Source organism: Natrix helvetica (genome assembly GCF_964273705.1).
Source record: "Natrix helvetica genome assembly, chromosome: 4".
Lineage (NCBI taxonomy): Eukaryota > Metazoa > Chordata > Lepidosauria > Squamata > Natricidae > Natrix > Natrix helvetica.
Genome location: NC_138550.1, coordinates 38110004 through 38137093, shown reverse-complemented (window position 1 = coordinate 38137093; position 27090 = coordinate 38110004). Strand labels below are relative to the sequence as shown.

At 36.5% G+C, this 27090-nt stretch overlaps 1 protein-coding gene across 2 annotated transcripts in view; it reads right to left on the bottom strand.

Moving 5' to 3' along the window:
* EPHA3 (EPH receptor A3) overlaps window positions 1-27090 on the bottom strand; it is a 221491-nt gene that overhangs the window by 112496 nt on the left and 81905 nt on the right. For both annotated transcript variants that reach the window (XM_081953309.1, XM_081953310.1), the window contains exon 3: window positions 17204-17864. In XM_081953309.1, coding sequence (XP_081809435.1) covers window positions 17204-17864 — 661 coding nt within the window. The remainder of the gene's footprint in view (window positions 1-17203; window positions 17865-27090) is intronic.

The following is a 27090-nucleotide window of genomic DNA, read 5'->3' as shown; positions in this document are numbered from 1 at the left end:
AAAACTGAATTAACTAACTCCAGTCAGAGTTACATAACTACAGAACTGCCTTGGAAAAGACTAGGAAATATAATTATTGAATTGTATATCTTGTTTAAGAAAAAACAACATTTTCAATTGGTTAAGAGCATATATAAACACTGTGTACAGACTCTTCAAAATAATAAATAATAGATGTATGAAATGCTTTTTATTCTTGATGAAAAAGTTAAAAAAGGAAAAAGCATCTCAGTTAAAAAAGGAAAAAGAAACACAATACTGAGTTTTTAAAACTAACTCCAAATTAGAAATTAGAAAGGCAAATTTAGGACTTTTCCAAAATATATGGCTAGGTTCTGCTTATAAACAATAAATTATATCTTCAGAGACTTCAATATTAAATATGTGTTTTATTACACAATTAAACCAGGCATAAGTTTATATTGAATTTATTACACTAATTGTATTGAACTTAAAACAATGTTGATCTTAATAAAATATCAATAAAGACTCTATAATTATTGCTTAGATGTTGTTTATTTTTTATCACAACTAGACCTAAATGCCACTCATTCAATTAAAATAAAGTAACAAGGCCACAAGTGTTTATTTCAGGCAATCCCATAATTAAAATAATATAATAGTGTCATTTTTTTCATTTTACAAATTTAAGTATTCACAAAACGTACCATGGAATTCATTTTGTTGTATTTGGGTCTTTTCCCATGTAGGATTGAGATTGTCTTGGCAACGTTTCGGCAAGATCTCACTTGCCATCTTCAGGCTGCTGTCTTTGTCTTAAAATGCGATCGGAGCTGCCGTCTTTCTGTAAATCTTGTTTGTTGTTTGTTTGTTTATTGTTTATTTGGATTTATATGCCACCCTTCTCCAAAAGGACTCAGGGCGGTGTACAACATTAAAAAAAAACCCATCCCAATAGTTAAAAAAAATTAAATACATATCCAAAAAATAAACCAAATTTAAAAGACAATACATTTAAAATAAGTTAAAATTAACAGGCCAGGCCGGATTGCTGGAAAAGCCAACTTTTTAGGGCGCGTCGGAAGGACCGGAGGTCAGGGATTATGCGAAGCTCCGGGGGCAGCTCATTCCAGAGGGATTGGTGGGAGGAGATGGGGTGCTGGCTTTGTTTCAGTAAGTGGAATGATTGGTTATGTGGTTGTATCATGATTGGTAGATTGGTGCTGATTGGTGCTGGCTGTGTGTGCATTGTTGTTTTGTATTGTAACGGCCTGGATGGTGGGTGGTGTTCGTTTGTTGACTAGGGCTGGTTTCCAGATGTTTGGTAGGCGGGAGGTATCATCACGTTTGTTCATGCTGTGGGGGTGTTTCTCTATTTCGATGGCTTCCATAATTATTCTCTTGTTGAGGTGTTCTGTTTTGGAGATTAACCTGGCTCCTTCAAAGTTGATTTCATGTCCTGTGGCTTTAAGGTGCTGGAAAAGGGAGGAAGGTTTTTCTTTTTTTCTTACTGCATTCTTGTGTTCTGTGATGCGTGCATTTATTCTCCTGTTTGTTTGTCCTATATATGTTGCCGGGCAGGTATTGCATGGTATTTCGTAGATTCCTTGGTTTTCTAGCTGGATTTTGTCTTTGGGGTTTCTTAAGATGTTGGCTATTTTTTGGTCAGTGGTGAAGGCTGTCCTGATATTGTGCTTGTGGAGAATTTTGCTGATTTTATCTCTGGTGCCTTTGATGTAAGGGAGGAGGGCGATGCCATTGTCCTGTTCTGTGTCTTGGTTTTTTGGGGGAGTCTCCTTTTGGATTAGGTTGGTGATTGTTTTTCTTTGGAATCCGTTGGAGATTAATACATTTGTGAGTTGTGTAATTCAGTTTTCAGGTGGTCTTTGTTGGCTAGACGTTTGGTTCTGGAGATGAGTGTCTTGGCTACAGAGTTGATCTGTGCAGGGTGGTGATGGGATTGTGCATTTAAGTAGCAGTTGGTGTTTTTTTTTTTCTGGTAGATGGTGTGTCCTAGGGAGCCATTGGGTTTTTTGTAGTTAGGACATCCAGAAAGGGAAATTGGTTGTTTGCTTCTATTTCCATGGTGAATTGTATTTTGGGGTGTAGGTTGTTGAGATGTGTGAGGAAGTTGTCCAGTTTTTCTTTCCTGTATGGCCAAATCACGAAAGTGTCATCAACATATTTAAGTCAGAGTTTGGTTTTGTGTTCAGATTTGTCTAAGGTGTTGGTTTCAAAATGTTCCATGTATACGTTTGCAATGACAGATGAGAGGGGTGATCCCATGGGTGCTCCTTCTATCTGTTTGTATCTTTGTCCATTATGGAAGAAGTATGTGTTGGTTAGGCAGTGGTTGGTCAGCTCCAGGATGTGTTTAGGGAGGTTGTGTTTGTTCTGGATAGCTGTCAAGGCTTCTTTTATAGGCAGTTGGGTGAAGAGGGATATGACATCGAAACTCACGAGTAGGTTGCTGGGTTGTAGGTTTTGTTTCTTTATTGTTTCTTCCACTCAGACCCATAGTCAGCTCCATAGGCTCACCTCTACATAATCTTGCCAAATTCCTCGCCAAACAACTCCAACCCTACGCAGAATCCATCACCTCACACGTACAAAACTCACTCCACTTCATAGAAACAATGAATAAACGTGATGATACCTCCCGCCTACCAAACATCTGGAAACCAGCCCTAGTCAACAAACGAACACCACCCACCACCCAGGCCGTTACAATACAAAACAACAATGCACACACAGCCAGCACCAATCAGCACCAATCTACCAATCATGATACAACCACACAACCAATCATTCCACTTACTGAAACAAAGTCAGCATCCCATCCTCTCCCACCAAGATTTAGAGAAAGACGGCAGCTCCGTTCGCATTTTAAGCCTTGCCGACAGCAGCCTGAAGATGGCAAGATACATACATGTATGTATGTATGTATGTATGTATGTATGTATGTATGTATATTCTAAATTAAATTTGAAATGTTGATGAAGATATTCATGGATACAGAAAATAAAGAGGATGACCTTCATAACTATAAGGAAGATCTTCTGCCAAAGCAATGAATACATAAATGTGTTTTAAATCCATACCAAGATAGAGATTTCTGAAAATACCTAGAGCATCTTCTTCATATAAACTCCCAATTTATCAATGTGAATTGGGAGTTGATGAGAAAGATGCCCTGGGTATTTTCATAAAGATAAAATATAAAATAGAGGGGAGGGAAAACACATTCAGAGGGTTTCGGTGTAGCGAAACAAGTACAAGTAGTTTTTAGCCCATGCGACATCTGTTTCTTAATGTAGTCTTGATAGCTTGACATCAGCAACCTAAGCATGATGATACAAAAATAATGAAATATGTATTGTGATGTAATACAAAATCTATGCTCTTGAAATTGTACTGCAATATTGAAAGCGTAAATGTAAATGTATGTAAATGTGGAGTTGGCATAATGGTACACAATTTGTCGCTTGTTGTCATTTGTAAGCACTCCACACCAATGGAGATTTCTGAGAAAATACATTATACATTTTCTATTGCTAGCAATTGCAGGATATAGAAATATCCTTTTAGATGCAGAGGTTTCATACATAAAATTGTAAAAATGCAATGAATATTGGTAGCACGAAACCCACAGGTTACTAATAGTTCATATTTCATAGTTCTGTCATTTCTGACACTTTGTCACTCTCATGTTTGCAATGCTAACATTTTAATGAACACATCCATTGGGTTACATCAATAACATCTCTAAGAATAGTTACATCACTTCTGTTTGCACATTTTTGTAACAGATTTGCATTTTCTGAGGTACTGTATCCCAAAAGGAGAAAAAGTATTCAATAAAATCTTTTCCAGCTCTGCTCTTTACAAAAACTTCTGTAAATTACAGTTCTTTATCAAAATGAAAGGAATATATATTTTGTAGGAATATATATTTCTCAATTTCCCATGGTGTGCTCCATTTAGCCCATTTACTTCTCACTAACGGATAAACCTAGATTTTTTATTTGTGAATCTGGCTGAAATTTATTATTTTATTTTTATTTATTTATTTCTTAGATTTTTAGACCGCCCCTCTCCCAGAAAGGGACTCCAAATTACATAATAATAAAGACATTTCTCTCTGCTTGATAACCCAACCAATAGTCTCATTCAGATACGCACATCATTTAACTTACCAAATCAAATCCAACTACTTGATTCTCAAGTAATACAAATGACGACAAGCGACAACACAATATAATCCCTCCAGGTGACAATCCAAAGTACTAAATCATAAATTATTTTTAAGATCATGTTATGTCTTTATAATCAACAACGTTTTTGCTTGAAATGGTTATGGAATCTGAATCAGTAAATAATACAGACAACAAGACACAATAATGTATACCCATGCACTGAAACAATATGTTTATAACACTTTACCAAAGTTCCATATCATATTTATTACCAAAAAATAACATTTCCCTTTTTCCATTTCATTTAAACAATTCTTATGCTAATCTAGGATTAATATTTTTGTTTAAATACAGCTGGTATAGTAAAAATGTGTTAGAGAACTCTCTTCTACTTAGAATACAGAATAACAGGCTTGGAAGACACCTTGGAGGTCTTCTACTCCAACGCTCTGCTCAGGCAGGAAACCCTATTGTATGTGTGAATCGTATAAATCAAGTATTTTATATCTGAACATTCAATTAATATTCAAGAAACCACTTAACAGACAGAAATGCATTCCATTAAATTTATTGCTTATAAGAAATTGCCTCAAATGCCATCAACCCTTACACTTTTATTTCCCGGTGGAAAGACCAGCAATCAAAGAGAATCCAACTTCTATTTTATTTTCCAAAGCTAGCAAGCTATAATGGGTCATTGCTGTCTTGTACCCAGACAATGCAGGAGCAATTACCCTAAAGTTATACAGGTGTTATACGGAATGTGGATCAGGTAAAGTCAAACACTGGGGGCTCTGATAGAGACAAATGCTTTCAAACTTATAATAGAACATGATATAATGGAAAACCAGGTAACATTCAAGGTATAAAATATTAAAGACACATTATTTGATATACAAGAGGTAACAAGGCTGTAACTGCTAGTCTAACAAACTGATCCTGTACTTGCTCACAGGAGGAGGGAGATAAGGAAGTATAGCAATTACACTCCTCAATCTATTGCTTCTACTGCATAGATATGGAATATCTATGCAGTACTATAGATACTATAGTACTATAGTACTTGTTATGGTACTATAACAAGAATGCCCTGTTTAACAAAAACAATGTTATATTGGTTTTAAATTGAGTTAAACATCTGCAACAAGTTTGATAATTTTGAAAATCACTTCTGCTTTCCCACTTCAGTTTGGGACTGAACAAGATATGCACAATTCCCTATAGGCAGCACTAATTACATCCCCAGAAAATATACACAAAAAGATCTCTGACAGATTCTGTGCCACTTACATATTTTGGTTCAAATGCTGTATTTTTTTTTATTTTTTTAATGAGAATATAAGTTACACAGTTCAGTATCTTGCAAAATTAACAATATTGCTGTTTATTAAGGAAGAATTATTTAACCACAGCTGATTCTAGAAACAAAAATCCATCACTAATTTGATAACAGATAAAGGCAGATAAAGGAGAAGATATTGAACTTCTGGAAGGTCTTCCCTTCAATAATTTTAACATCAACCTGGGACAGGTCTCCTTTTTTGGCTCACCTGTCATTAGAAGGAAATTGAAGATTTTGCAGTTTCACTATATCAAATTGTCAATTTTACTTACAATAGTTGGTATATATTTACAGGATCAATACATTCAGACTAATTAAGGAATAGAACTATTAATATCTCTATATCTTAGGCTATTCACATAATATATTCATGTAATCAGTGATCATTTAACTTTGCTATATTTCAGCCGTTATAAATTAAATTAGAATTTAGTCAATTTGACTGAATCCCAGAAGTCAAACTGTTGTTTTTAAAAAATGACATACTGTTTTACATCTATCAATTTAGTTCTATGTCTTCAGTTTTATTTATTTACTTTTATTTTTGCATTAAAATATTCAAACAATACATACAAAGGAAAATGAAGAAGAAAAATAAAATAACTTGAGCACACAAAAAACTAAGATTCTCTGGAAGCTTTGTTCTTATGACATCAAAACATTTTTACATATGAACACATTTTATTGTGCCATATTTCAGTCTCCAATGAAATTAGATTCAACATGCAAGTCTTATTGTTAATAGTGTCTGAGTTTATATCCATCAGATGTAATCAGACTATGAAAATTTAATTATTCCTTACAATATATATATATATAAATATATATTTATCAGCACAAATACAACACACACACACACACACATATATATTTTAACATTAGTTCTATATGAAGTCATTATTTCTTACACATTGATAACATCTTGAAACTAAAGATTACTATTAATTGTGACTTATCAAATGTAAACTTTGCATTCCAAATGCACCTGGTTTACATACTCATATATCAACCTAAATTTGATATGAAATAGGACTTTGGCTTTAGAATTTACCATTCCACATGTTCAATTTTACATATAATTGACTTGTTTCATATAAAATTTGAGATATGCAGAGTTTGTAATGGGCAGGTTAATGCAATGTGTTGTTCTGGCATTCAATGAAAATGCCTCTTCAGTAAAGCATATCCAGCTGATATAGAACTGCTGGAAACAAAAATAGAAAGGATCGAGAGAATATAAAGGAAAATATTTGATCATATTTTTTAAACTTATGCCAGAAAGTATTTTCACTGCCATCTGCCAACAGTACACCCTCACAATTTATAATTTGATGTTTTTCAAACACAGATTTATTGAACTCTTATTATACTCATCAAACAAATTCAGAATAATTCACTGTCAATTTTAATGGATTATTTTTGTTTATATCTGAACATCTAGGAAAGCAACATTTAAGGTTTATTATGTGCTTTATGTTTTTAATAGAAAATGAGGTATTACAAAGGTTTTCAATCACTAATTATAGTTAATGATATGTCTCCTTAAGAGCACAAATGGCATTATTGTGTCAAAGGTAACTGGAAAGCTACAAGCACTTCTAAATCTGCTACCGGAATTGCTCAACAAACTTATTAATAATTTGTTTAATATGTTGTAGGTGGTCACAGGATCAAATTTTCAGTTAGAAAATAATATGTGTTATTTTCCCTAGGTACTTAAATTGTATTAATTACAGAATAGTATAAAAACTTATCCTGTAATTTTTGTGAAGGTTTAGCATTTAATAATAGAAAGGTTTATTTAGCATTTAATCACTGTTTTCTGTCATTATTATGTCACTTAATGTCTTACTGTTGCAATCCTAAATACTTAGGAATGACCCTTGTTTACTAGAAACTTTCCACTCATATTCTGCTGCTGAAATGGGGACTAAGTTTCACTTTTTTCTTCTAAATGCCCTTTATTGGAATTGCTGAGGGAGAGTAAAATTTATATGATTTTAATCAAGATTGGCCTTTTAAACTTCTAATAGCAATACTGGAATAATATATTCCTAACTCAGCTTTTCTGTGAGGACAAAAATATAGTATAGTATAATCTTTATTGTCATTGTACTTAAATACAATGAAATTGGTTTTAACCTCAGTGGTGCAAAATTATAGCAGAAATGAAAAAAGGAAAAAAAAACTAGCTTGTGCATGGAGTGATTGTGGTTGTATTTAAAAGTCTGACAGCCCAATGATAGAAAATATCTTTAAAGCTTTTTGTTTGGCCTTAATGTCTTCTGCCCGATAGTAGAAGTGCAAAGAGACACTGACCAGGGTGTAACTCATCTCTGAGTATCTTCCTTACTCTGCTAAAGCAGTGAGATCTGGCGATGTCATCCAGTGGTGTCAGAGGGCAACCAATGGTTTCTTGAGCCGAATTGATCACTCTCTGTAGTGCCTTCCTGTCCGCAGCTGTTAAACCAGCATACCATAATGCAGGGGTGGGGAACTGTGGCTCTTTTGCGACTTGTGGACTTCAACTCCCAGAATTCCTGAGGCAGCTATGTTGGTTCTGGAATTCTGGGAGTTGAAGTCCACAAGTCGCAAAAGAGCCACAGTTCCCCACCCCTGCCATAATGTAATACAATATGTGAGGACACTTTCTATGGTGGACCAATAGAAAGAGGTCATCAGCCATTGTTCCACCTGATTTTTTCGCAGGACTCTAAGGAAATGAAGTCTCTGTTGGGCCTTTCCAAACACCAGAGATGTGTTGTTTTTTCAGGTAAGATATAGGAGGACTCTTTACAGTTTATGGTGAATGGCCAATTGTGCCACAGAAAGAAGGTTGCCCATCAGCATTCTAATTCTATAGAACAGTGTTGCCATCTTAGAAACTTCATGACATCTCTAAGCATTTTAACTGAACAGCTCTATAAGTAAACAGTAAATCAAGAAAATAACTCCCTTGAGATTAAGAGAAGATATAAATTGGTTTTTCCCCTTTGTTCTTGGAAGAAGACGATAGGGTCCAATTAATGAAGAAAATCAAAATTGCACAGTCTAAATATCAATAATCCATGCTATGGCATTTTAAATTATAAATTGGTTTTTTTTTTATTTCTCTGCAATATTCATTGCTACATCAGAATAAAGGGGATTGTATTTAATTTTTTATTAAGTAAACATGAAGTATCAATACAGAAAATAGTCATTTTAAAATTAATTCCCTATATTTTTTGCTATCTGTGCCCTTTAATATTACATAGTTTATATGTAAAGGTGACCACTAATTATTAGAGGACTACATGATATGAATGCTATTTTGCAATACTCTTTGTTTCAATTAATTTCCTTCTTGGATTATAAATAAAAGCCTGACTAATATGATAAAGGTTATTGTTCTACCTCTTCCAAAAGAAGTCAATCAATAGATTTTTATTTAAAAAGTGAAAAAGCATTTTACATCTAGCAGCTTCCTCCTTTGTGTTACACACAAGCAGCTGCTATTCTTTTAAAGCATTTCATATATTAAAACTTTCCAACTCTACAACATTATTCACCCAAAACTAATTGTGGCTTACATGAGGATTAATAACATTTTTCTAAATCAGTAATATAGTACAGTTTGTTCCAGGGTTGAAATGCTCTGAAGTCTGCTACTAGTTCGCTTTGCTACTGGTCTGCATTGCGCGGGCAAGTGCATATGATGCATGCCGCAAGTGCTTCCACGCAACGCTGAAAAAGGAGGATTAAGAAGCCTTTTCTGAGTCTTGAAAGGTAAGTAGAACAGTGAGGAGGAGGAACAGCTGTGTCACGTGATTTAGATTAGCTAGAAAGCAGGCATCTGGACTTTCTTGTTTTTCTTTGAAGATGTTTTGCTTCTTATCCAAGAAGCTTCTTCAGCTCTGAGCTTGGATGAGCAGCAAAATATCTTCAAAACAACAACAACAACAAGAAAGTCCAGTTGCCTCTTGCAAAAGCAACTCTGGAACAACCATGACCTGGATGACTGAGAATCTCCACAGATATTTAGTACAGTTTATTATGCAAAAATATGGTGGTCAGATTATTTTTAATAATTATTAAATTTAATCCCTAACCTCTGGTCCTTCCGACGCCCCCTAAAAAGTTGGCTTTTCCAGCAAGCTGGCCTGGCCTGTTAATTTTAACTTATTTTAAATGTATTGTCTTTTAAATTCGGTTTGTTTTTTTGGATATGGATTTAATTTTTTTTTAACTTTTGGGATGTGTGTTTTTTAATGTTGTATGCCGCCCTGAGTCCTTTTGGAGAAGGGCGGCATATATAAATCCAAACAAACAAACAAACAAAAGTTTATATCAATAGTGAAACCTCAGGAAATGAGGGTGGGGTATGGGGATGGAGGTTTGGAAATCAAATTAAGCTCCTTTCACTTTAGAGGGAAAAAAGTGGAAGTCAGGCATAGGAAAACACTATACCTTGTTCATGCACTTTTCCTACCGATGGCCTTTAACCTGTAGTCATTTATCTTATTCATGTGGTGTTCTCTAACTGCTACTCCAAGTTAAACATCCAACATCTGAATATCAATCCAAAGTCAAATTCCTCGCAAGCAACAACTATTGGAGGAAAAACAAAAGAATAGGCTCCCCACTACCGACATCACGTGTCCTTTCTTTATGTCATATGTGGCTGACAAAAAATAGCACTTTGTATAGGGCCTAAAGGTCCAAAACAGCAGGAGAAGGTGAAAGCAGGAGTCATGTCAACAGAAAGAAAGCACACAAGGAATGCTTTGATCTTATGTGTAACTACCAAGACAAATCATTCTGCCTATAGTGCAACATCCTTTGCCATTAAACAAAAACACAAACCTATAAGCCAAAATCGGCCTTTAGTGACCTCTCATTCAAAAGAACAGAATTTCAGCAAGATTATAGACAATCCATATGGGTTCTTTTTCTTTTCCTTTTAAAATAATTCACCATTAATATTCAAACATGCATAGCTCATTTAATACAGAATTAAAGATTAATGCCAACATAGTAACGATGGCTTTAAATGAACAGACATACAGGTAGATCTCAACTTGCAACAGTTTATTTAGGGACACTTGAAGTTACAAAAGCATTGACAAAAGTGACTTCTGACTGTTTTTCACACTTACGACTGTTGCAGCATCCCGATGGTCACATGATAAATTTAAGGCACTTGGCAACTGACTCATATTTATGACGGTTGCCATGTGATCATTTTTGCAAATTTTGGACAAGCAACATCAATAAGGAAGCCACATTCACTTAACAGTTGTGTTACTGCAGTGATTCACTTACCAGCTGTGGCAAGAAAGGTCATAAAAGGAGGCAAACTTCACAAGTGTCACACTTACCAACAGAAATTTGGGGTTCATTTGTAATTACAAGTTGAGAAAATTCTCCTAATAGAAATCTCCTAGAAAGTATCTATAGTATATATGTGAAATATCTTACTACACCAACTCATCTTTATACTTTTGTATGAACAGATGGAATCAAATCTAATCAAAGCAACTACAGCCTTGAGATATTCTTGTACATAAAAGCATTATATGACGTATTATATATTGTCATATGTCAGTTATTGAATTTCTCAAATAAAAGGAATTTTAAAAATTATAAATGTAAAACGTAAGCAGGCTTTTGTTAGGTATATTGGTGCTCATGATCATGTTTCTAAATCTGAAAAACATTATACAGTATATCAATCCTCCAACTTCCAATGAAGGCTGAATTGTATGCATACTTATAGTATATTAGCAATACTACTATGTGATTTCAACAAAACTTTCATCCAGTAAATATTAGCAATACATGTATCACATCATATATGTCAATGCAGGAGTTTAAGTATACTGTAATAATGCACATTGTCTTGCATAAGTTAGTCATTCGCTCTTGATACAATTGGTATAAATAACAAGAAGTGGGAGAAAGTACTCTCTTTTCAATTAATTCATTTAGAAGGCAGCTTTAAATTAAGAAGAAACTAAGCAATGTTTCACCTTAATGTCTAAGTTATGTTACAGTTGTCTGACAAACAGTTTTTTACAAATAGCTTGAGTAAGCAAATATTTACTTGCTTGGATGCCATAGGAAAAGTTTTCTCATTCATGAAGTTTTACAATGAACCTATAGATAGTAATTAGATTAAAGTAAACACCAGGAAATCTCCATCTTCTTTCCTAATATGCTAAAAAAAAAGGAACGAAAATTGAAAGTCTGAATAATATCATGATGTCTTGCCAGCTAATATTTTGGGTATATGGCAATTGTATTAATAAACCAAAATATGTTCTGGTCTAGACAACCATATAAGTCCTATGCAAAATTGGCCATAATCAGAAATTATCTTTTCTGATATCTTTTCTACATCTTATACCACTGTAACGTTACTTTAGTAATCTTCAATCTGTTCATAAAAGGTGATGTCTTATACCAGGCATATCAAACTCAAGGCCCGGGGCATGGAGCTGATCCATGGGGTGCTTAGATCACCCAGGAAACAGCGAAGTACGAGCCCACGATGCCTCTGCTAGCAAAAACAGAGCTTGGCAGTGCCACATGTGGCCCTCCTGGGCTCCGTGTTCCTTGACAGAGGGTTGCAGCCGGAAACGTTGCTTGATAGCCCATTTTTGCTGGCAGAGCGCTAAGGCCACCAAAGCCACCCCTGACACGAATGATGTTGAGCTGGACATGCCCACGATGCCCCCCTGATGTCAGACATAATCCTGATGCATACCTCAATGAAATTGAGTTTGACACCCCTGTTATATACATTTGTGATTTACATTTGTGATTTACCCTGTTATATTGCAAATATACTAGGGAGACTTCTTATATATCTTCACAACACTAACTAGGGAAATCTAGAAACTTTTTGTAAGCCAATACTTTTTCATTAGCAGCAAATGTAATTAGTTCAAAACAGTGTGGTATAAAAAGTAAAGAGAACAGAGCAAAAGAAACAATGTAAATTGTAATGCATTTCTTATGAAAGGAAATGCCTTTAAGGAATTTTAGCATAATTTTAATTTGGATTGTACCATATATCATCACCATATATCATCATCTCACAGCATGCAATATCTTGTCAAATATAAATTATTTTATTTCAATCTATTTTTATTAAATCTCTTACTATCAGGAGGTAATGTTGACTTTCTTGCAGTGATGTCTTAAATCACTGATAGTATGCTTTGTGGGTGATGAATAACTGATACACTACACAGTAATCCCTAATTACGAAAGAATTTGGAGGATAGACATGTCTGGTATTAAGACAGCAAGCCAAACAATCGCACTGACCTTTTAGAAATGATTATTGTACAAATCTGTGGTATATCTCATTACAAAGTAGTGATGGCTGTAGTTTCAGTTTGTTTTTGAATAGAGCAGTTCTACTTTGTCCATACTTAATACATTTCCATCCTCATTTCTAATTCTGATTCAGTTTTGATGGACGTGGGACACAGGAACATTGCGTATCTGTACTGAATACCCAGAAATCATTTCCAGGTAAGTTCTATGTGGAACTTCTATGTTCAATATTACAGCTAATTCAAAGGAAAAAATATTAGGAAAAAATAAAATGAACCAGAGGCAATCAGTCAAGAAACTCTTTCTTGAACTAAAAGATATTATTCGATCAACCACAAAAATGTGTTGACAATTTTCTTTGCTAGCCAAAACAAACAGGCAGAGGACTTGGAAAAGAACTACTGAAATGGTAGGCACTGAAGGACTAAATCTGACTACACTCAAATTTAGTCTACGCTGAGGTGCATCTTAATAGAATCTTGCTCTATTTAATTTTCAACATGTTGATGGCAATGGGATCTCAAAGAAATACATCAGTCCCACCCAACTGATTTAATCACATCCAAGCTTCACCTAATCTCAAGTACAGCTGACATTTGGTCTCTTTGATTAGTAGTGTTGCCAAGTTTTAAAACTTATTAATTTAAATCAATCTAAAGTTTATTGAATTTAAGTTAGAATATTAATGCTGATGAGATCTGTTATAAGAAAAAAAAACATTTTATATCACTAGAAATTCTATCAATTATATTTACTTTTATGATAATTTTTTTAAAAAAATTGACCTCTCTCCAAGAAATATATTTTCAAAACTGTCGTTATAAATGTGTTTTTTTGATCTGTACCATATGTAAAAATAAGAAAAGTAAAGCTTTTGAAAATATACGTGAAAGAATATACAATAAATAAACAGGAAAATAGAATTCCATATTAGTTTAAAACATTTACAAATTGAATTCCAAAATACAAAGCAAACCCTGCGGACAGATTTATTTTGCTCTTTTCTGCAGCCAACACTCAGCTAAGTCAGAATTAACAATCAAAAAGAAAACAATGCCATAATCAAGGAAGTTCCAAGTATACCCTTACCAAAACTGGCAATGCAAGCTACTATATATAAATAAAAACCAAACCTCATAGTCACAGCCACCAGCAATAATGTTGATATACCTCGTTGGGTAATGAACATCTGCAAGCAATCAAACTCAGGGAACACCAATGATTCCATAAATTTATATTTAATTTTCAAATGAAAGATTGTGATTATTCCTTATGTCAAGTCTGAAAAATTAATTTGACACCACCCTTACTCCCATCCTAATTCTGTTTGTACACATGTTGACTTGTTTCTAACCAAACAGAGCAACACGGTTTCATCATCTTACTTCCATGGGTCATAACCTCATAATTCTCAGGGGGCTTTCAATCTTTTCGTTTTAAACTTGTAATACCTAGAACTACATCAAACAAAGAAAAAGAGAGAGCATTGAAGAAATGTTTTAAAGAACTACTTGGCAATAATTGATAGTAATATCGTGTTCATATTAATAGCTGTGCAAAACATCTGATATTTGAGATATTTATGGGTATGCTGACTATAAATGCTTTTATCAAAAAAATCTGATAAATGAATTATCAGATAGATTCATTAAAGTTCATTCCATTAATGACAACCTAAAGTGTTTGATTTATAACAGAATGGACAATATTTGAATTGGGAAGCAAACAACCCTATGGAAAAGACAGGGTGATAACGCAAAATGCACAGGACCATGACACTAACATTGAGAAGAACATTGAGTATTATAACTATCATCATTATCACCACCACCACCACCACTCCCAACATCATTGTTATTCTTTATTTTTGAAGCTACTCTAAATTATTCTAAAATCTCAAAACCTTTATGAAGCAGTATTACCAATTTGTTCCCATCATAACTGAAGGAGTGCTCCACAACTGCAAAAAAAGAAATATTTCAGCTATATTCTTAGCCCTGACGTGCAGTCAGGTGAGGCAAGTGAGGCACAGCCTAACCTCTCATCATCAGGGCAGTGAGTCATTCGATGGGAAACTTGCCTTTTGCAAGGAATGACCCAGCTTGGCTCCCACTTTCGATCTGCCGCCCAACGACCGAACGGAGAAGCGAAGAGGCAGGAGAGACAAAGCAGGAGCCAACCGAGTCATTCCTTCCAAGAGGCAAGTTTCCTATCGAATGACTCGCTGCCCTAGACTCGAGGCTCCAATCCAGCTTGCGGTGCTTGCAGCCCCCACCAGCTCTTCCAGGGACTCCCAAGCTCGACACCAGAGAGCCGCCGCGAGAGGGGCTGGCCAGGTTGCCCGGGCGGCAACCTGTTCTTTCGGGTGCGGGAAGCGGGGGGGGAGAGGCTTCCTCCGCTCCGTCCGCTCCCCATCTGCGCTGCCCTCGCCCGACAAGCGCGCCCCGGATTCCGCGCAGCTCTGGCAGGCGGTGCCATGGCCGAATCCCAGGGCGGAGGGCGGCAGGTCGCAACTGAGCATGCCTGACTGTGGAATTCTGGGAGTTGAAGTCCACAAGTCTAAAAAAATTGCTGCCTCACCAGCTGTAAGCCTCACCGCATGTCACTGGCCCTGAGTTCATATTAAAACATAGATATAGTAACTATTAGGATTATGGAAAGCACTTTAAAAGGTGTGTTTTCCAATGCATGGAAACATGAGTAACACGCCGTCTCTTTCAGTTAATAAAAAAGCCACATTCAGTTCCAAATGAAATAACTTTACTGCATTTTCATTGATCATCAGAACCAGGGATGGGTTTCTTCCAGCATTACCGGTGGTTTGGTGTGCTTTTTTTAATATAAGGTCTGTGCTATAATATGAGTTTATACATAAATAAATATACTGTGTATTTATATATCAAATATAAATTGTTTCTTTTTACATTAATTTTAAGCTTTAAATGGGTCTATCTAAAATTTGTACTATGTTTCACTAAGGATTAACAAAATAATATGTTCATTTGTCTACATCTGTGAAAACACAAAACAAACTGAAAAAAACATAATCACAATATTAAATAAACTGCATCGTTCAGTATCCATAATCTGGTACATTAGCAGAAAATCCTCTGCACCCCAGGGAAGTAGAGCCCCAGAAAATATTTTTGGACATGACCATCGTTAAGAAAAGTGGAGATGACTGATGCAGTTAGATTTAATGCCTTGGATAGGAAATAGATGAAGACTTTTAAAAAAGAAAAGAAAAAAGAAAAAAAGCACCTGGAATGTAAGCCTAGAAGAAAAGTACTTAAATAAAAATATGGGAAAATGTAGTCCAGAAACAGAGGCAGGAATTCTATTCTGAGATAGGATATTATTTATATGTTTGTTTGTTTCTTAATACATGCCTTTGAATAAGTTTTTGATTCCTAGCAACTAACAGGATAAGCCCATGCAGTTTTCTTGGCACACTTTTTTCGAAAGTGATTTACTGTTGCCTCACTCCTACTGTTGAGAAAGAGAAACTGACCAATGGTTACCAAGTGGCTTTGTGCATTAGGTGAGACTAGAACCCCCGGACTACTGGTTTCTAGCCTTGTGCCTTAAATACTACAGCAAATAGCTAAACTAATTTGTGTAACAATTCACAATATGCTTGTCATCTGCTTTTAAAACCAAGGAGCTCAAGTAACAATCACAGAAAATTTTAGTGCTTAGAATCAGTTCAAGGTTCAAATTAAAGGCCCCAAAGCATAGACCACTTCAAACTGCTTTTGCAATGGCACCCAATCTATCTCCTCTTCATTCACGGTTTTCTAATACTTCTAAAGCCCATTATACAACTTCTCAAGCCTAACAAACATATGTGCTCTTTTTAAAGGTATATAATAGTTTGGGTATACTCAGTGGTGGGATTCAGCCAGTTCGCACCTATTCAGGAGAACCGGTTGTTAACTTTCTAAGCAGTTCGGAGAACCGGTTGGTGGAAGAAATCTTATTTTGTTTTTGTTTTTTCACTTTACAGGGCTAATCCTGTAAGGAAGGAAAAATTCTGGTGTTGTTTCTAGCCTAATCTTTATTGCCCTGCTTACAGAAACTGCATCTCTGGTTAACCCTTGTTACATTGTAACAGCTAGGGTGAAGCACCCATTGACCTGAGTGATGTAGAGTTGGCCACAGCCACACGGTCACATGACCACTGAGCCACGCCTATCCAGATGGTCATTAGGATTCATCATTAGAACCAGTTTTTCAATTATTTGAATCCCACCACTGGGTTTACTACAAAAAAAGATCTTGCTCATGAGGGCCCAGCTTATTTGTGGACCATTGCTTCCCTTACTGCCTGAAATGGTAGTGTTCCTGTTGAAAAAAAAAGTTATCATGTTACCATTACCTTGGCAGGCGTAGCCTCTTTCTTCATAGCCGGCATTACATAAGCACTTCCCTATGGGTACTAGCCATTCTCCTTCAGTGCTGCAGTACATCTTGGGTGGGTCTTCCTCTTTGGAATGATTAACACAAGAGCCTCGCACTTCCACCAGTGACTGGGAATCCATAGGTACTGTATCTGGAAACATGGCCAGGTTCTTTATAGTAAAAGGGCATTTTTTGAAGTACACTCGTACTGATACTAAGGCCACACATGCACCCACATCTTGAAAAGCCAAATAAAATCCTTTCCTGCTCACAGGTCCCACTTCACGAACTTCTGTATTGAGCTTAAGAATCCGATCCCCAAGATCCATCTGAGTGAAGCTCTCATCAGCAGCAATGGTATCAATCTTTGTAAACTGGTGTTCTCTGAACTTGACAGAATGGTCATCATCAGATTCCATATAATACAAATTAAAAGTTTCCTTACAAGTGCCCAGAACCAACGGGATACTGTTACAATCCCTCAGAGTAAATTTGAGTTCCACATAGATTTTCTGAGCTGAATTGCGTGGTATCCAATTTGTCCTTAACCAATTATTTTGACTGTGGTCCATGACGTTGCAGACTTGGTAAGTTCTGATTGGAGTATAGTTCTCATCAACACCACTTATTTCTTCCCACTGAAAAGAAGCATAAGAATAAATTAGCTAAACAAAAAAAAACTGTATGTAGTCACTAATAATAAGACAAATCACAAAATGGTGATTTCTTGAAAGGTTCAAGGTATCACCAAGGAAAAACCTTATAATTTTAGAAGCACAATGACATTGTGTAACAATGCAATTGTTACAAATCCATCAATATTTTACTCATTTTTTTCATTAAAACTTGTAAATTGGCAAAAAAAATAATTCACAAGTTGCAAGTAAGACTGTAATGTTAAAAACCATCTGACTCCCATCTCTCTTTTATATCTCTTTTTTGAGGGCTTTATAAATTATATTTAGAATATAATATTCAAAGTCCTGAATTTATTGTTTATTCATTTAGTTTCCATAAAAAAGGGTAAACACTTCCTTTAGATTACAAAGAATATGGATATACCACAATAAAGGAGATGCAATGAAGGTAAGCTAAAAAAAAACCTCACAACAGAATGGATGGAAAATAAAAAAAATAGACAAAACAAAGTAACAAAGTTATTTTAGAAAAACTGATAAAATGCACACTTAAAAGTAACAATCTACCATAGATTAGATTGGGTCACTTTCATGAAATTAAAAAATAGACAAAGAAGCCTCACACTTCCGGCTTCTGTTGTGGCCCACCAGTGGCACTGGCAGCAGATTCGGACAGTGAAGAGGTTGGGGAGGAACATAAGCCAGTCCTGGAGTTTGGCGACAGCTCTAATGAGGGCTCTTTGTCGGAGGCAGAGAAGGGGCCAGAGCCATATTCCAGTTATCAGCTGCCTTCAGAGTCAGACATCAGTGAGACAGACAAATAGCTGGAGCCTGTTCTCAGTATGTGTTCCCAGTATGTAGAGTTGGCTGACGAAGAGAACAACTAAAGAACAGGGGTCGACTTGGGAGTAAGGCCACACGTGGACGATCAATGGACCCTCCCAGGGAAAATAAAAGAGGAGCAAAAGGGGAGTGGAGTTTCCAGGAGACAATTAGTTGGTTTGTGACTCTCCGAGACTCCTTGCCAAGTTTTGCAGATATCGGCCTGGCAGCTCTCCAAGCCAGATAATCTCTGTGACTGTAAATCCTCCCTTGAAAGACTTTGCTGGATGTGACTGAGCAGAATTCAGGTAAATTAATAAAAGGGGTTTTTGTTGAGACAAGTGTTAGATACTTGCTCTAACTTCCGTGGTTTCCACCAAGGTCCTCTGTTCCGGCAGGAACAGAGGTTTAATCCTATTGGTCGAAGGGTCTGACAGCTTCCTATAATAGGGCTGCTGTCAGACTCAACCTTCACTGGATTGTTCTCACTTGTTGTACCCAGGGCCGGATTTTCCTATAGGCTAACTAGGCTTCAGCCTAGGGGCTCAAGATCAAGAGGGGCCTTTTATTTTTATTTATTATCAGTGCCACATTTTTTTATAAAGGTTAGTACCAATTACAACATGTTTCATTTAATATATTGATATATATCACAGTAATGATGTATTTTATTATCTCTCATGTAATTTACAAATTTAAAAATGGGAGGTGAAAGGGCCCCATAAGTGGAATAGCCTAGGCCAGGGGTGTCCAAACTTGGCAACTTTAAGACTTGTGGACTTCAACTCCCAGAATTCCCCAGCTGGGGAATTCTGGGAGTTGAAGTCCACAAGTCTTAAAGTTGCCAAGTTTGGACACCCCTGGCCTAGGGCCTCTTTTCATCTAAATCCGGCCCTGGTTGTACCTAATAAAGAGCTGTTGTTACCGTTAAGCCTTTGTGTGCCTATCCGTTACCCAATCTAACAACAAGGAGTTTGCTTCATGCTCTTGGGAAGCCTAGGTCAGAACAGCTTCCTTGTGATGAAAGAAAAAATATTTTAAAGCATTTAAAAACAATAAAAGTTTACGATCATAAGCAAGCAAAGAGTCATAAGGCAAGTCAGCATTCAGCCAGGCTATTGAAAATTAGACTTTTAACAGTTATGTTAAAAATAGAATGCACACCTAAAAATACAAGCAGTTGCAAAAAAATATGGAGACCCAACCACTCCAGCCACTCTTACCAAGAATTTGGAACCATTCAGATTTCTCTCCCCAAACAAATCTGTTGTCATCCTAGTTACTGCAGTTCAAATCTGGGAAGCACGTTGCCAAAGAACCAGCTTTGGTAACAGAAACAGCTGCTTGTTGGCATGGAGGGAAAAAAAGACCCACCTTCAGAGCACCATCTTTTAGGACCCTGCCATTTTCTGGATCCCAAGAAATTGTTAACCTTGAAATTTGGTTTCATTAGGCAAGAAAAAGAAACACAAAACACTTGCTCTTTACTCGTGGTTACTTTGGTAATTCGAAACCATGCCAATTAATTCTAAAATATATTTATAATGCAAATTTCCATGTTTAAATTTGGAAAGCTTAGACATGTGAAAAATGATTATTTAATTAAAGGAATATAATTAAGCATTCCTCAAGCATTCTTAAACTTTAATCATAATCAAAAGTATCCATTATTCCCAGCAAGTTTACTCACGAGTGAATTGCACTTTTGATCATAGTGTAGGTAAGGTTCAATTTCCAACATTTGGAAAAATAATATGCCCTCTGCTTCTCAAATAAAACATTAAAATAGATTTTAAGCAGTTACAGAAAACATTGAAATATATTGTCTAAACAATTACAGAATGAAATATTCAAATATCACTTGTAATATTGATATGTTGGGAGACATAATAGGCAAAATGATATAACATAATTATCTATTTATAAAAATTTTAAATGAAAAAAATCAACAGTGTATACTGAATAAATTAATCTCAAAAAATTTAATTTGATTAATCTGATTATTAATTGTGGCTTTCACAATAACCTTAGAAAATAATGCCAGTTTTATCTAATTCAAAATTAGCTCTTTTGATTTTTAGTTTTACTGTCAGAAAGGCAGGTAAATAACACAAACATTTGATTCTTTGATTAAGTGTCATCAAGTAAATGTTAACTCTTTTGTACCCCAAAATGTCTCTGATTTTTTTTTTAATTCATTTGTAAAGTGAAGCTAAAGGAAGAGAAAATAACCAGGAAGTTTTTTGTTTAATATACATGGAAAGACAATTTTGACTTGCTGCTTGTCTAATAGGTCTAAAGTCAGAAAAACAATTTTATTGTAAAATATGCTGGAACAAGTTTGACTGACAGCATCTTGCATTTTATTTCAGAAGCCACTTTATGCTTCTGACAAATATTGATTTAGCATACAGTTGTATCATGTTAAACTGCATAAGACATACTACGTATTTTTAGCATAAAACTTACAAAACAAATCTATCCATAAATTCCTTGTGTGAAAATGATTTACTGAAAAAAAAAAGTTAAAACATTCTCAAGCAAGTGATAACTTTACTAAACCACTTTCATCTTTCTTGAGGAGTTTAACATTTTTGTAGTTTAATTATTATTCTTTAGTATCTGTTGATATAAAATCATCTGGTCATTGTTTCCTGCTAGATAGAACACAATTCTTCAGAAAACAATTATACAATGTATATATGTTATACCACAATCTAGAATTGGATTAATCAAATTAAAATTTTGAGATTAATTTATTCAGTATACACTATTAATTTTTTTAGAAAAATTAACCTTTGCAAAAGTAACAAAATACAGATTATAGCAACAAGTGTGGGTTCCAGATCTCGTTGCAATCGTACAGTTCAACGGGGTCGGGAGTCCACCACATGCATGTGCACAGCGCACGCATGCATACTTACCACCCATGGCGCTCCGTGACACTCCAGCTGCTCAGCAGAGCGTCGCACAGGCGCCATACGCTCCATGCGCATGCACGGAAGCCCCAATCGGCTCAAATACAGGTAAGGAGGGTGGGTGGGAAGGTGGGTGGGCACTCCGGAGCACTGTACCGGAATGGTATCTGGTGCTCCCAGCAGGCACTGGTACACCTGTACCAGGGCATACCGGTCATATCCCACCACTGATAGCAACCAATGGTACTTTTTTCCTAATACATCTCCCATTATTGATTTGTCTGTGATACAAATTGAGATTTATATTGGTTTCATAAATTGACACAGTTGACAAATATTTGCAAACTTTTTACTATGTTTACTCAGTTTTATAATTACTAATGATTTTGCCATTCTGAGGCTAAAATTGACTTAGGATCCAATCTGGGTGAGTCAACAGGACTGATTGGGCCAGACACCAGACCGATGCTGAAGTTACCCTCATCTACACTTTCTCTAGCTACCCCTTCTCTAGCTATCCTTTCTCTAGCAGAGTGTGACTTATCTTCTACATTACAGCTTCTTGTTATGTGGAACCATTCGTTCATTAATAATAGGCTTTTTAATGAATCTTTATACCCCAGTGGCATTTTCAATCACATTGCCTCCTGGTACAAAATGAATATTTTATCAATTGGGCTGATGTACTTGAAAGAAAATAATGTTTAAATGTCCCTCCATTCAACCTTTTAAAATTATTGCTTGAGTAGAGACATTTGATTTCCTATAGATATCTTAAAGAATTTCAAACTATTCCTGAAGTATTCCTGGATATATGGATTTCAGATTATTAAAAGTGATCTCCAAAATTTTGAACTAATTTTGTGATTCTATATTATGTAAGATATATTCGATGTTTAGATATTATGTTTTCAAATGTCATATAGTCATTCATGTCACTCTACCCCTTTGTTTGAGGGTTAAGGGAAGATAGAATGTATATACTGCTCTAATAGTTTCTATATTTCCCTTCCTAAAAACTACTAATTTCCAATAGCTGGATAATATATATAAACATGTGAGTTGAATTCCCAGTAGAAAATTTGAACCATATAGAATAATATCTGGCTATCCATGTCTGATGAATCTAATAAGGATAAAAGAAACAATGTGGTACCTTGTAGTGATGCGTTAACTGGGAAAAAAATCTCACATATACTAATGAAAAATTTTACACACACACACACACACACTTGAACAATGGAGATGCCTTGACATAATGTTACATGATACCATTGTATATCTTTCTGCTCTGAAAGCTTACAACAAAGTGGATTTTATTCCATTCTCATAGCTTCTTATGCAGGAATTCTTTACCAGAACTTTTGATTAAGTCATAGCTATCACCCACTTCCTAAGACTAGTGTACAATGTTCTTTGATCAAATAAACCACACATCAATCTTGTTTTGATTAAAATGTTTTTATGAAGTGTTTTTCTGATATGCATTTATATTTATTGATAAAATGCCATATTACAAATGAATCTACATACTTATTGCTGAATCCAAATGTTCTATAACTTGTTGATATTTCTTTTTTCTTTTTTTGCTTTTCTGCTGAATTTTATAATTGCACACTTGAACGGGCATAAAACTGTAGAAATAAACTAAACAAATCTAAAATAATGACAAAGTCCTTTTATCACTTCAAAGTCTATCTCATAAATTATAGAAATTAAATAAAATTATAAAATTATCTGAATAAGAGGCAAAGGAAATAAGGAAGATCAGAATGAAGTCTCTCAGCTATTTTATCAACAGCTATTTTGTGTACAACTGTTTAATTTATACATGATGAAAGAAACAGCTTATCTATAAAAATGAAGCTAAACAAAACTAATGGAACAAAACTAATGAAACTAATTGTTATACGATGTTGATCACCACTTTGCTTTGATTTACACTTTGTTATGGTACTCATAACTGATATTTTACATTTAATGGAATATATATGCATACATATGCCACAACTTTATTCATCCGCTAGTATGTTTATATTTAAAGAGCAAAGAAGTATCTGCAGTTAGTTCAGCATTCAACTGATTGGAAGTAATGTTATACATATGAAGATAGAAATAGCTTTTTAACTAAGGGCATACATTTGCTTTAGTAAAAGAAAGACACATTTGATTGAAGTATGGAGAAAAGATAATTGAATGTGTCAGTGTGTTGGAAGAGGCAGTCTATCAAAAAATTCTTTTGTATAGTCATGACTAAAATGAATGGAATCACTAAACTTTTCCTAATAACATAATGAGGAAATGGATTCCCAGGAGGTAAAGTAGTGATAAGCCTAAATAAGTAAAAATTACAGAATATTTTTTCTACTAGAACACATGGTAATGTGGATGCTAAATTGTCACAGGCAATTTATACATATTCAAGAAGGGGGAAAACCTAGCAAAATTTAGTGCTACTTCCTGAAAACCTTTTTTTTGCCCACAATGTAGACCTCACAAAAGGTAATTGGAGCATAAAGAAGTTAAACCAAACAGCTTTTTCTCACCCTTGTTATCATATATTAGCAATCTTATATCTTCTGCAGAATAAATTGCTATATGAAATTAATGGCCATGTAGGTTCCTTAAATAAGCAAATATATCCTGAGCAACTATTTTAGATGTTGATAAAGAAAGGATAGTGACAATGATTGCATAATAATTGCCACCAACATTTCTCAACCTTGTAAGTATGTGAATTAGTTGTTCACACCCAAGACTAAAGTTCACCATGCCAGTAATCAACATCCAAATAAGTAGATATTAAAACCAAAATTTATCCTAACCAAGCAGGAAACAATATCCAAATCAAGGTACAAATAAACAGTAAACAACAATCTAATCAAGGACCTATCAAGAATATTTCTATCAACACTGACAGGGTAAGCTACTTAAATATAAACAGCGAGCAAACCTCAATCTTTTTTTCTAGCACTGATGATGTTACCTAGTCTGCAAGAAACAACAAAGCTCAAAGAATACCAAGGTACTCATAGTTCAAATCTAACATACAGTACATGCATACATACCAGTGGTGGGTTCCTACCGGTTCGCACCGGATCGCGCGAACCGGTTGAAGAACGAACCCGGAAGTAACCGGACCCGGAAGTAACCGGGAACCGGCACCGGTCCTGTCACTTTATCCCCCTTGCCATCCCAACGGAGCTCGCTCGCTCCCCCGCCCGTCCGCACTAAGCTAGCTAGCCCAGCTAGCCGCTCATTGATTGGCTGGAGTTCAGCCAATCAGTGAGCGGGCTGGAGACAACCCGTTTAAAAACGGGTCGTCCTCCATTTCAAAACTCCCTTCTCTTCGCTGAGAGCTTGCTGCTTCCCTCAGGTAAGCAACTAAGCACGGGGGGGGGGGCGACGGGAGGCTTGCTTCGCCGAGGAAACGCCTCTGGGCCTTTCCGAGACGAAGCGCCGTGCTCGCGTGGGCGACGCGGCCGGCGGGAGGCTTGCTTCGCCGAGGAAACGCCTCTGGGCCTTTCCGATACGAAGCGCCGTGCTCTCGTAGGCGGCGCAGCCGCCCGGAGCTTTGCATCGTCTCGGAAAGGCCTTCGGGCCTTTCCGATACGAAGCGCCGTGCTCTCGTAGGCGGCGCAGCCGCCCGGAGCTTTGCATCGTCTCGGAAAGGCCTTCGGGCCTTTCCGATACGAAGCGCCGTGCTCTCGTAGGCGGCACAGCCGCCCGGAGCTTTGCATCGTCTCGGAAAGGCCTTCGGGCCTTTCCGATACGAAGCGCCGTGCTCTCGTAGGCGGCGCAGCCGCCCGGAGCTTTGCATCGTCTCGGAAAGGCCTTCGGGCCTTTCCGAGACGAAGCGCCGTGCTCTCGTAGGCGGCGCAGCCGCCCGGAGCTTTGCATCGTCTCGGAAAGGCCTTCGGGCCTTTCCGAGACGAAGCGCCGTGCTCTCGTAGGCGGCGCAGCCGCCCGGAGCTTTGCATCGTCTCGGAAAGGCCTTCGGGCCTTTCCGATACGAAGCGCCGTGCTCTCGTAGGCGGCGCAGCCGCCCGGAGCTTTGCATCGTCTCGGAAAGGCCTTCGGGCCTTTCCGAGACGAAGCGCCGTGCTCGCGTAGGCGGCACAGCCGCCCGGAGCTTTGCATCGCCTCGGAAAGGCCTTCGGGCCTTTCCGAGACGAAGCGCCGTGCTCTCGTAGGCGGCGCAGCCGCCCAGAGCTTTGCATCGTCTCGGAAAGGCCTTCGGGCCTTTCCGATACGAAGCACCGGGCTGTCGTAGGCGGCGCAGCCGCCCAGAGCTTTGCATCGTCTCGGAAAGGCCTTTGGGCCTTTCCGATACGAAGCACCGGGCTGGCGTGGGTGGCAAGCCTCCGCGAGGCTAGGCCAAAAGCCCCCCCCACCCCTCTCCAGCCCTAAGCAGTCTTAAACATTCTTACCTGTCCTCCTGCCTCTCTGCCTGTCTGCTGCCTGTTGCATCGGAGAGCTGCTGATTCTGCCTGCTGGTAAGTAACCTGGCTTTTTTTCTTTTATTTTTTAAATGTATTTTAAAATAATATTTTATTTATTGTGCATAGAATTTTTTTAAATAATTTTACTTAAAAGTATTGAGTGTAGAATATTTTTAAATGGTTTACTTCAATTTATTGTGTGTGGATTCTTTTTTTAAAATTGTCTTAGACTACTTAAAAAAAGATTCTATCCAAAATAAATTAAAATAAACCATTTTAAAATATTCTATACTCAATACTTTAAAATGTATTGTGCATATAATTGTTTTAAATTGTTTAATTGTAGTATGGAATATTTTTAATGGTTTCATTTTAAATTATTGTGTGTGGAATAGTTTGAAATGGTTACAGTATAAATTATTGCTGGTGGAATAATGGTTACAGTTGGTACAATACCTTAAAATAGTTATAGTATAAATTATTGCTGGTGGAATACTTAAGAATGGTTTTTAAGGATTTTTTTTTATTTATAGAATATCTTTTTTAAATTATTGTTTGGGAATTTTTATGTTTTAATTGTTTATAAAATATATTTACTACAAGAAATGTTATTCCTTTTTGCAAATGTTTTATTTGTGATGCAATATGTTGCTTTTAAGTGTACAGGTTGGTGTATGGTATGTGTCTCAAGGTGGCTTCTTTTCTGTGGGCAGGCCAGGTTGGTGCAAGGCAGCTTTGCCAGATTTTGTGTGTTTCTGTGTGATACCTGGTTGTTTATGTAATTGTGATGTGGTTGCTGGTTCTGTGAGCTTCCTGGCACTGTCCTTTATAATTTCCCACAATGCCTTGATGGTTTTGATTCCAGTGGCTTTGTCTTTCCTGTCCTTAGGGTTAGGGGGGGAAAAACACTGGTTTCATTTGCAGTCTTTGGGGGGGGGGACAAAAAGGAGAAAGAGGGAGGAGGTGGAGGAAAGTGGGATCCTTGCTGCTTTCTGAGCTTGGTGGTTTTTTTACAGACATTTCACTACCAAACTAGGTAACATC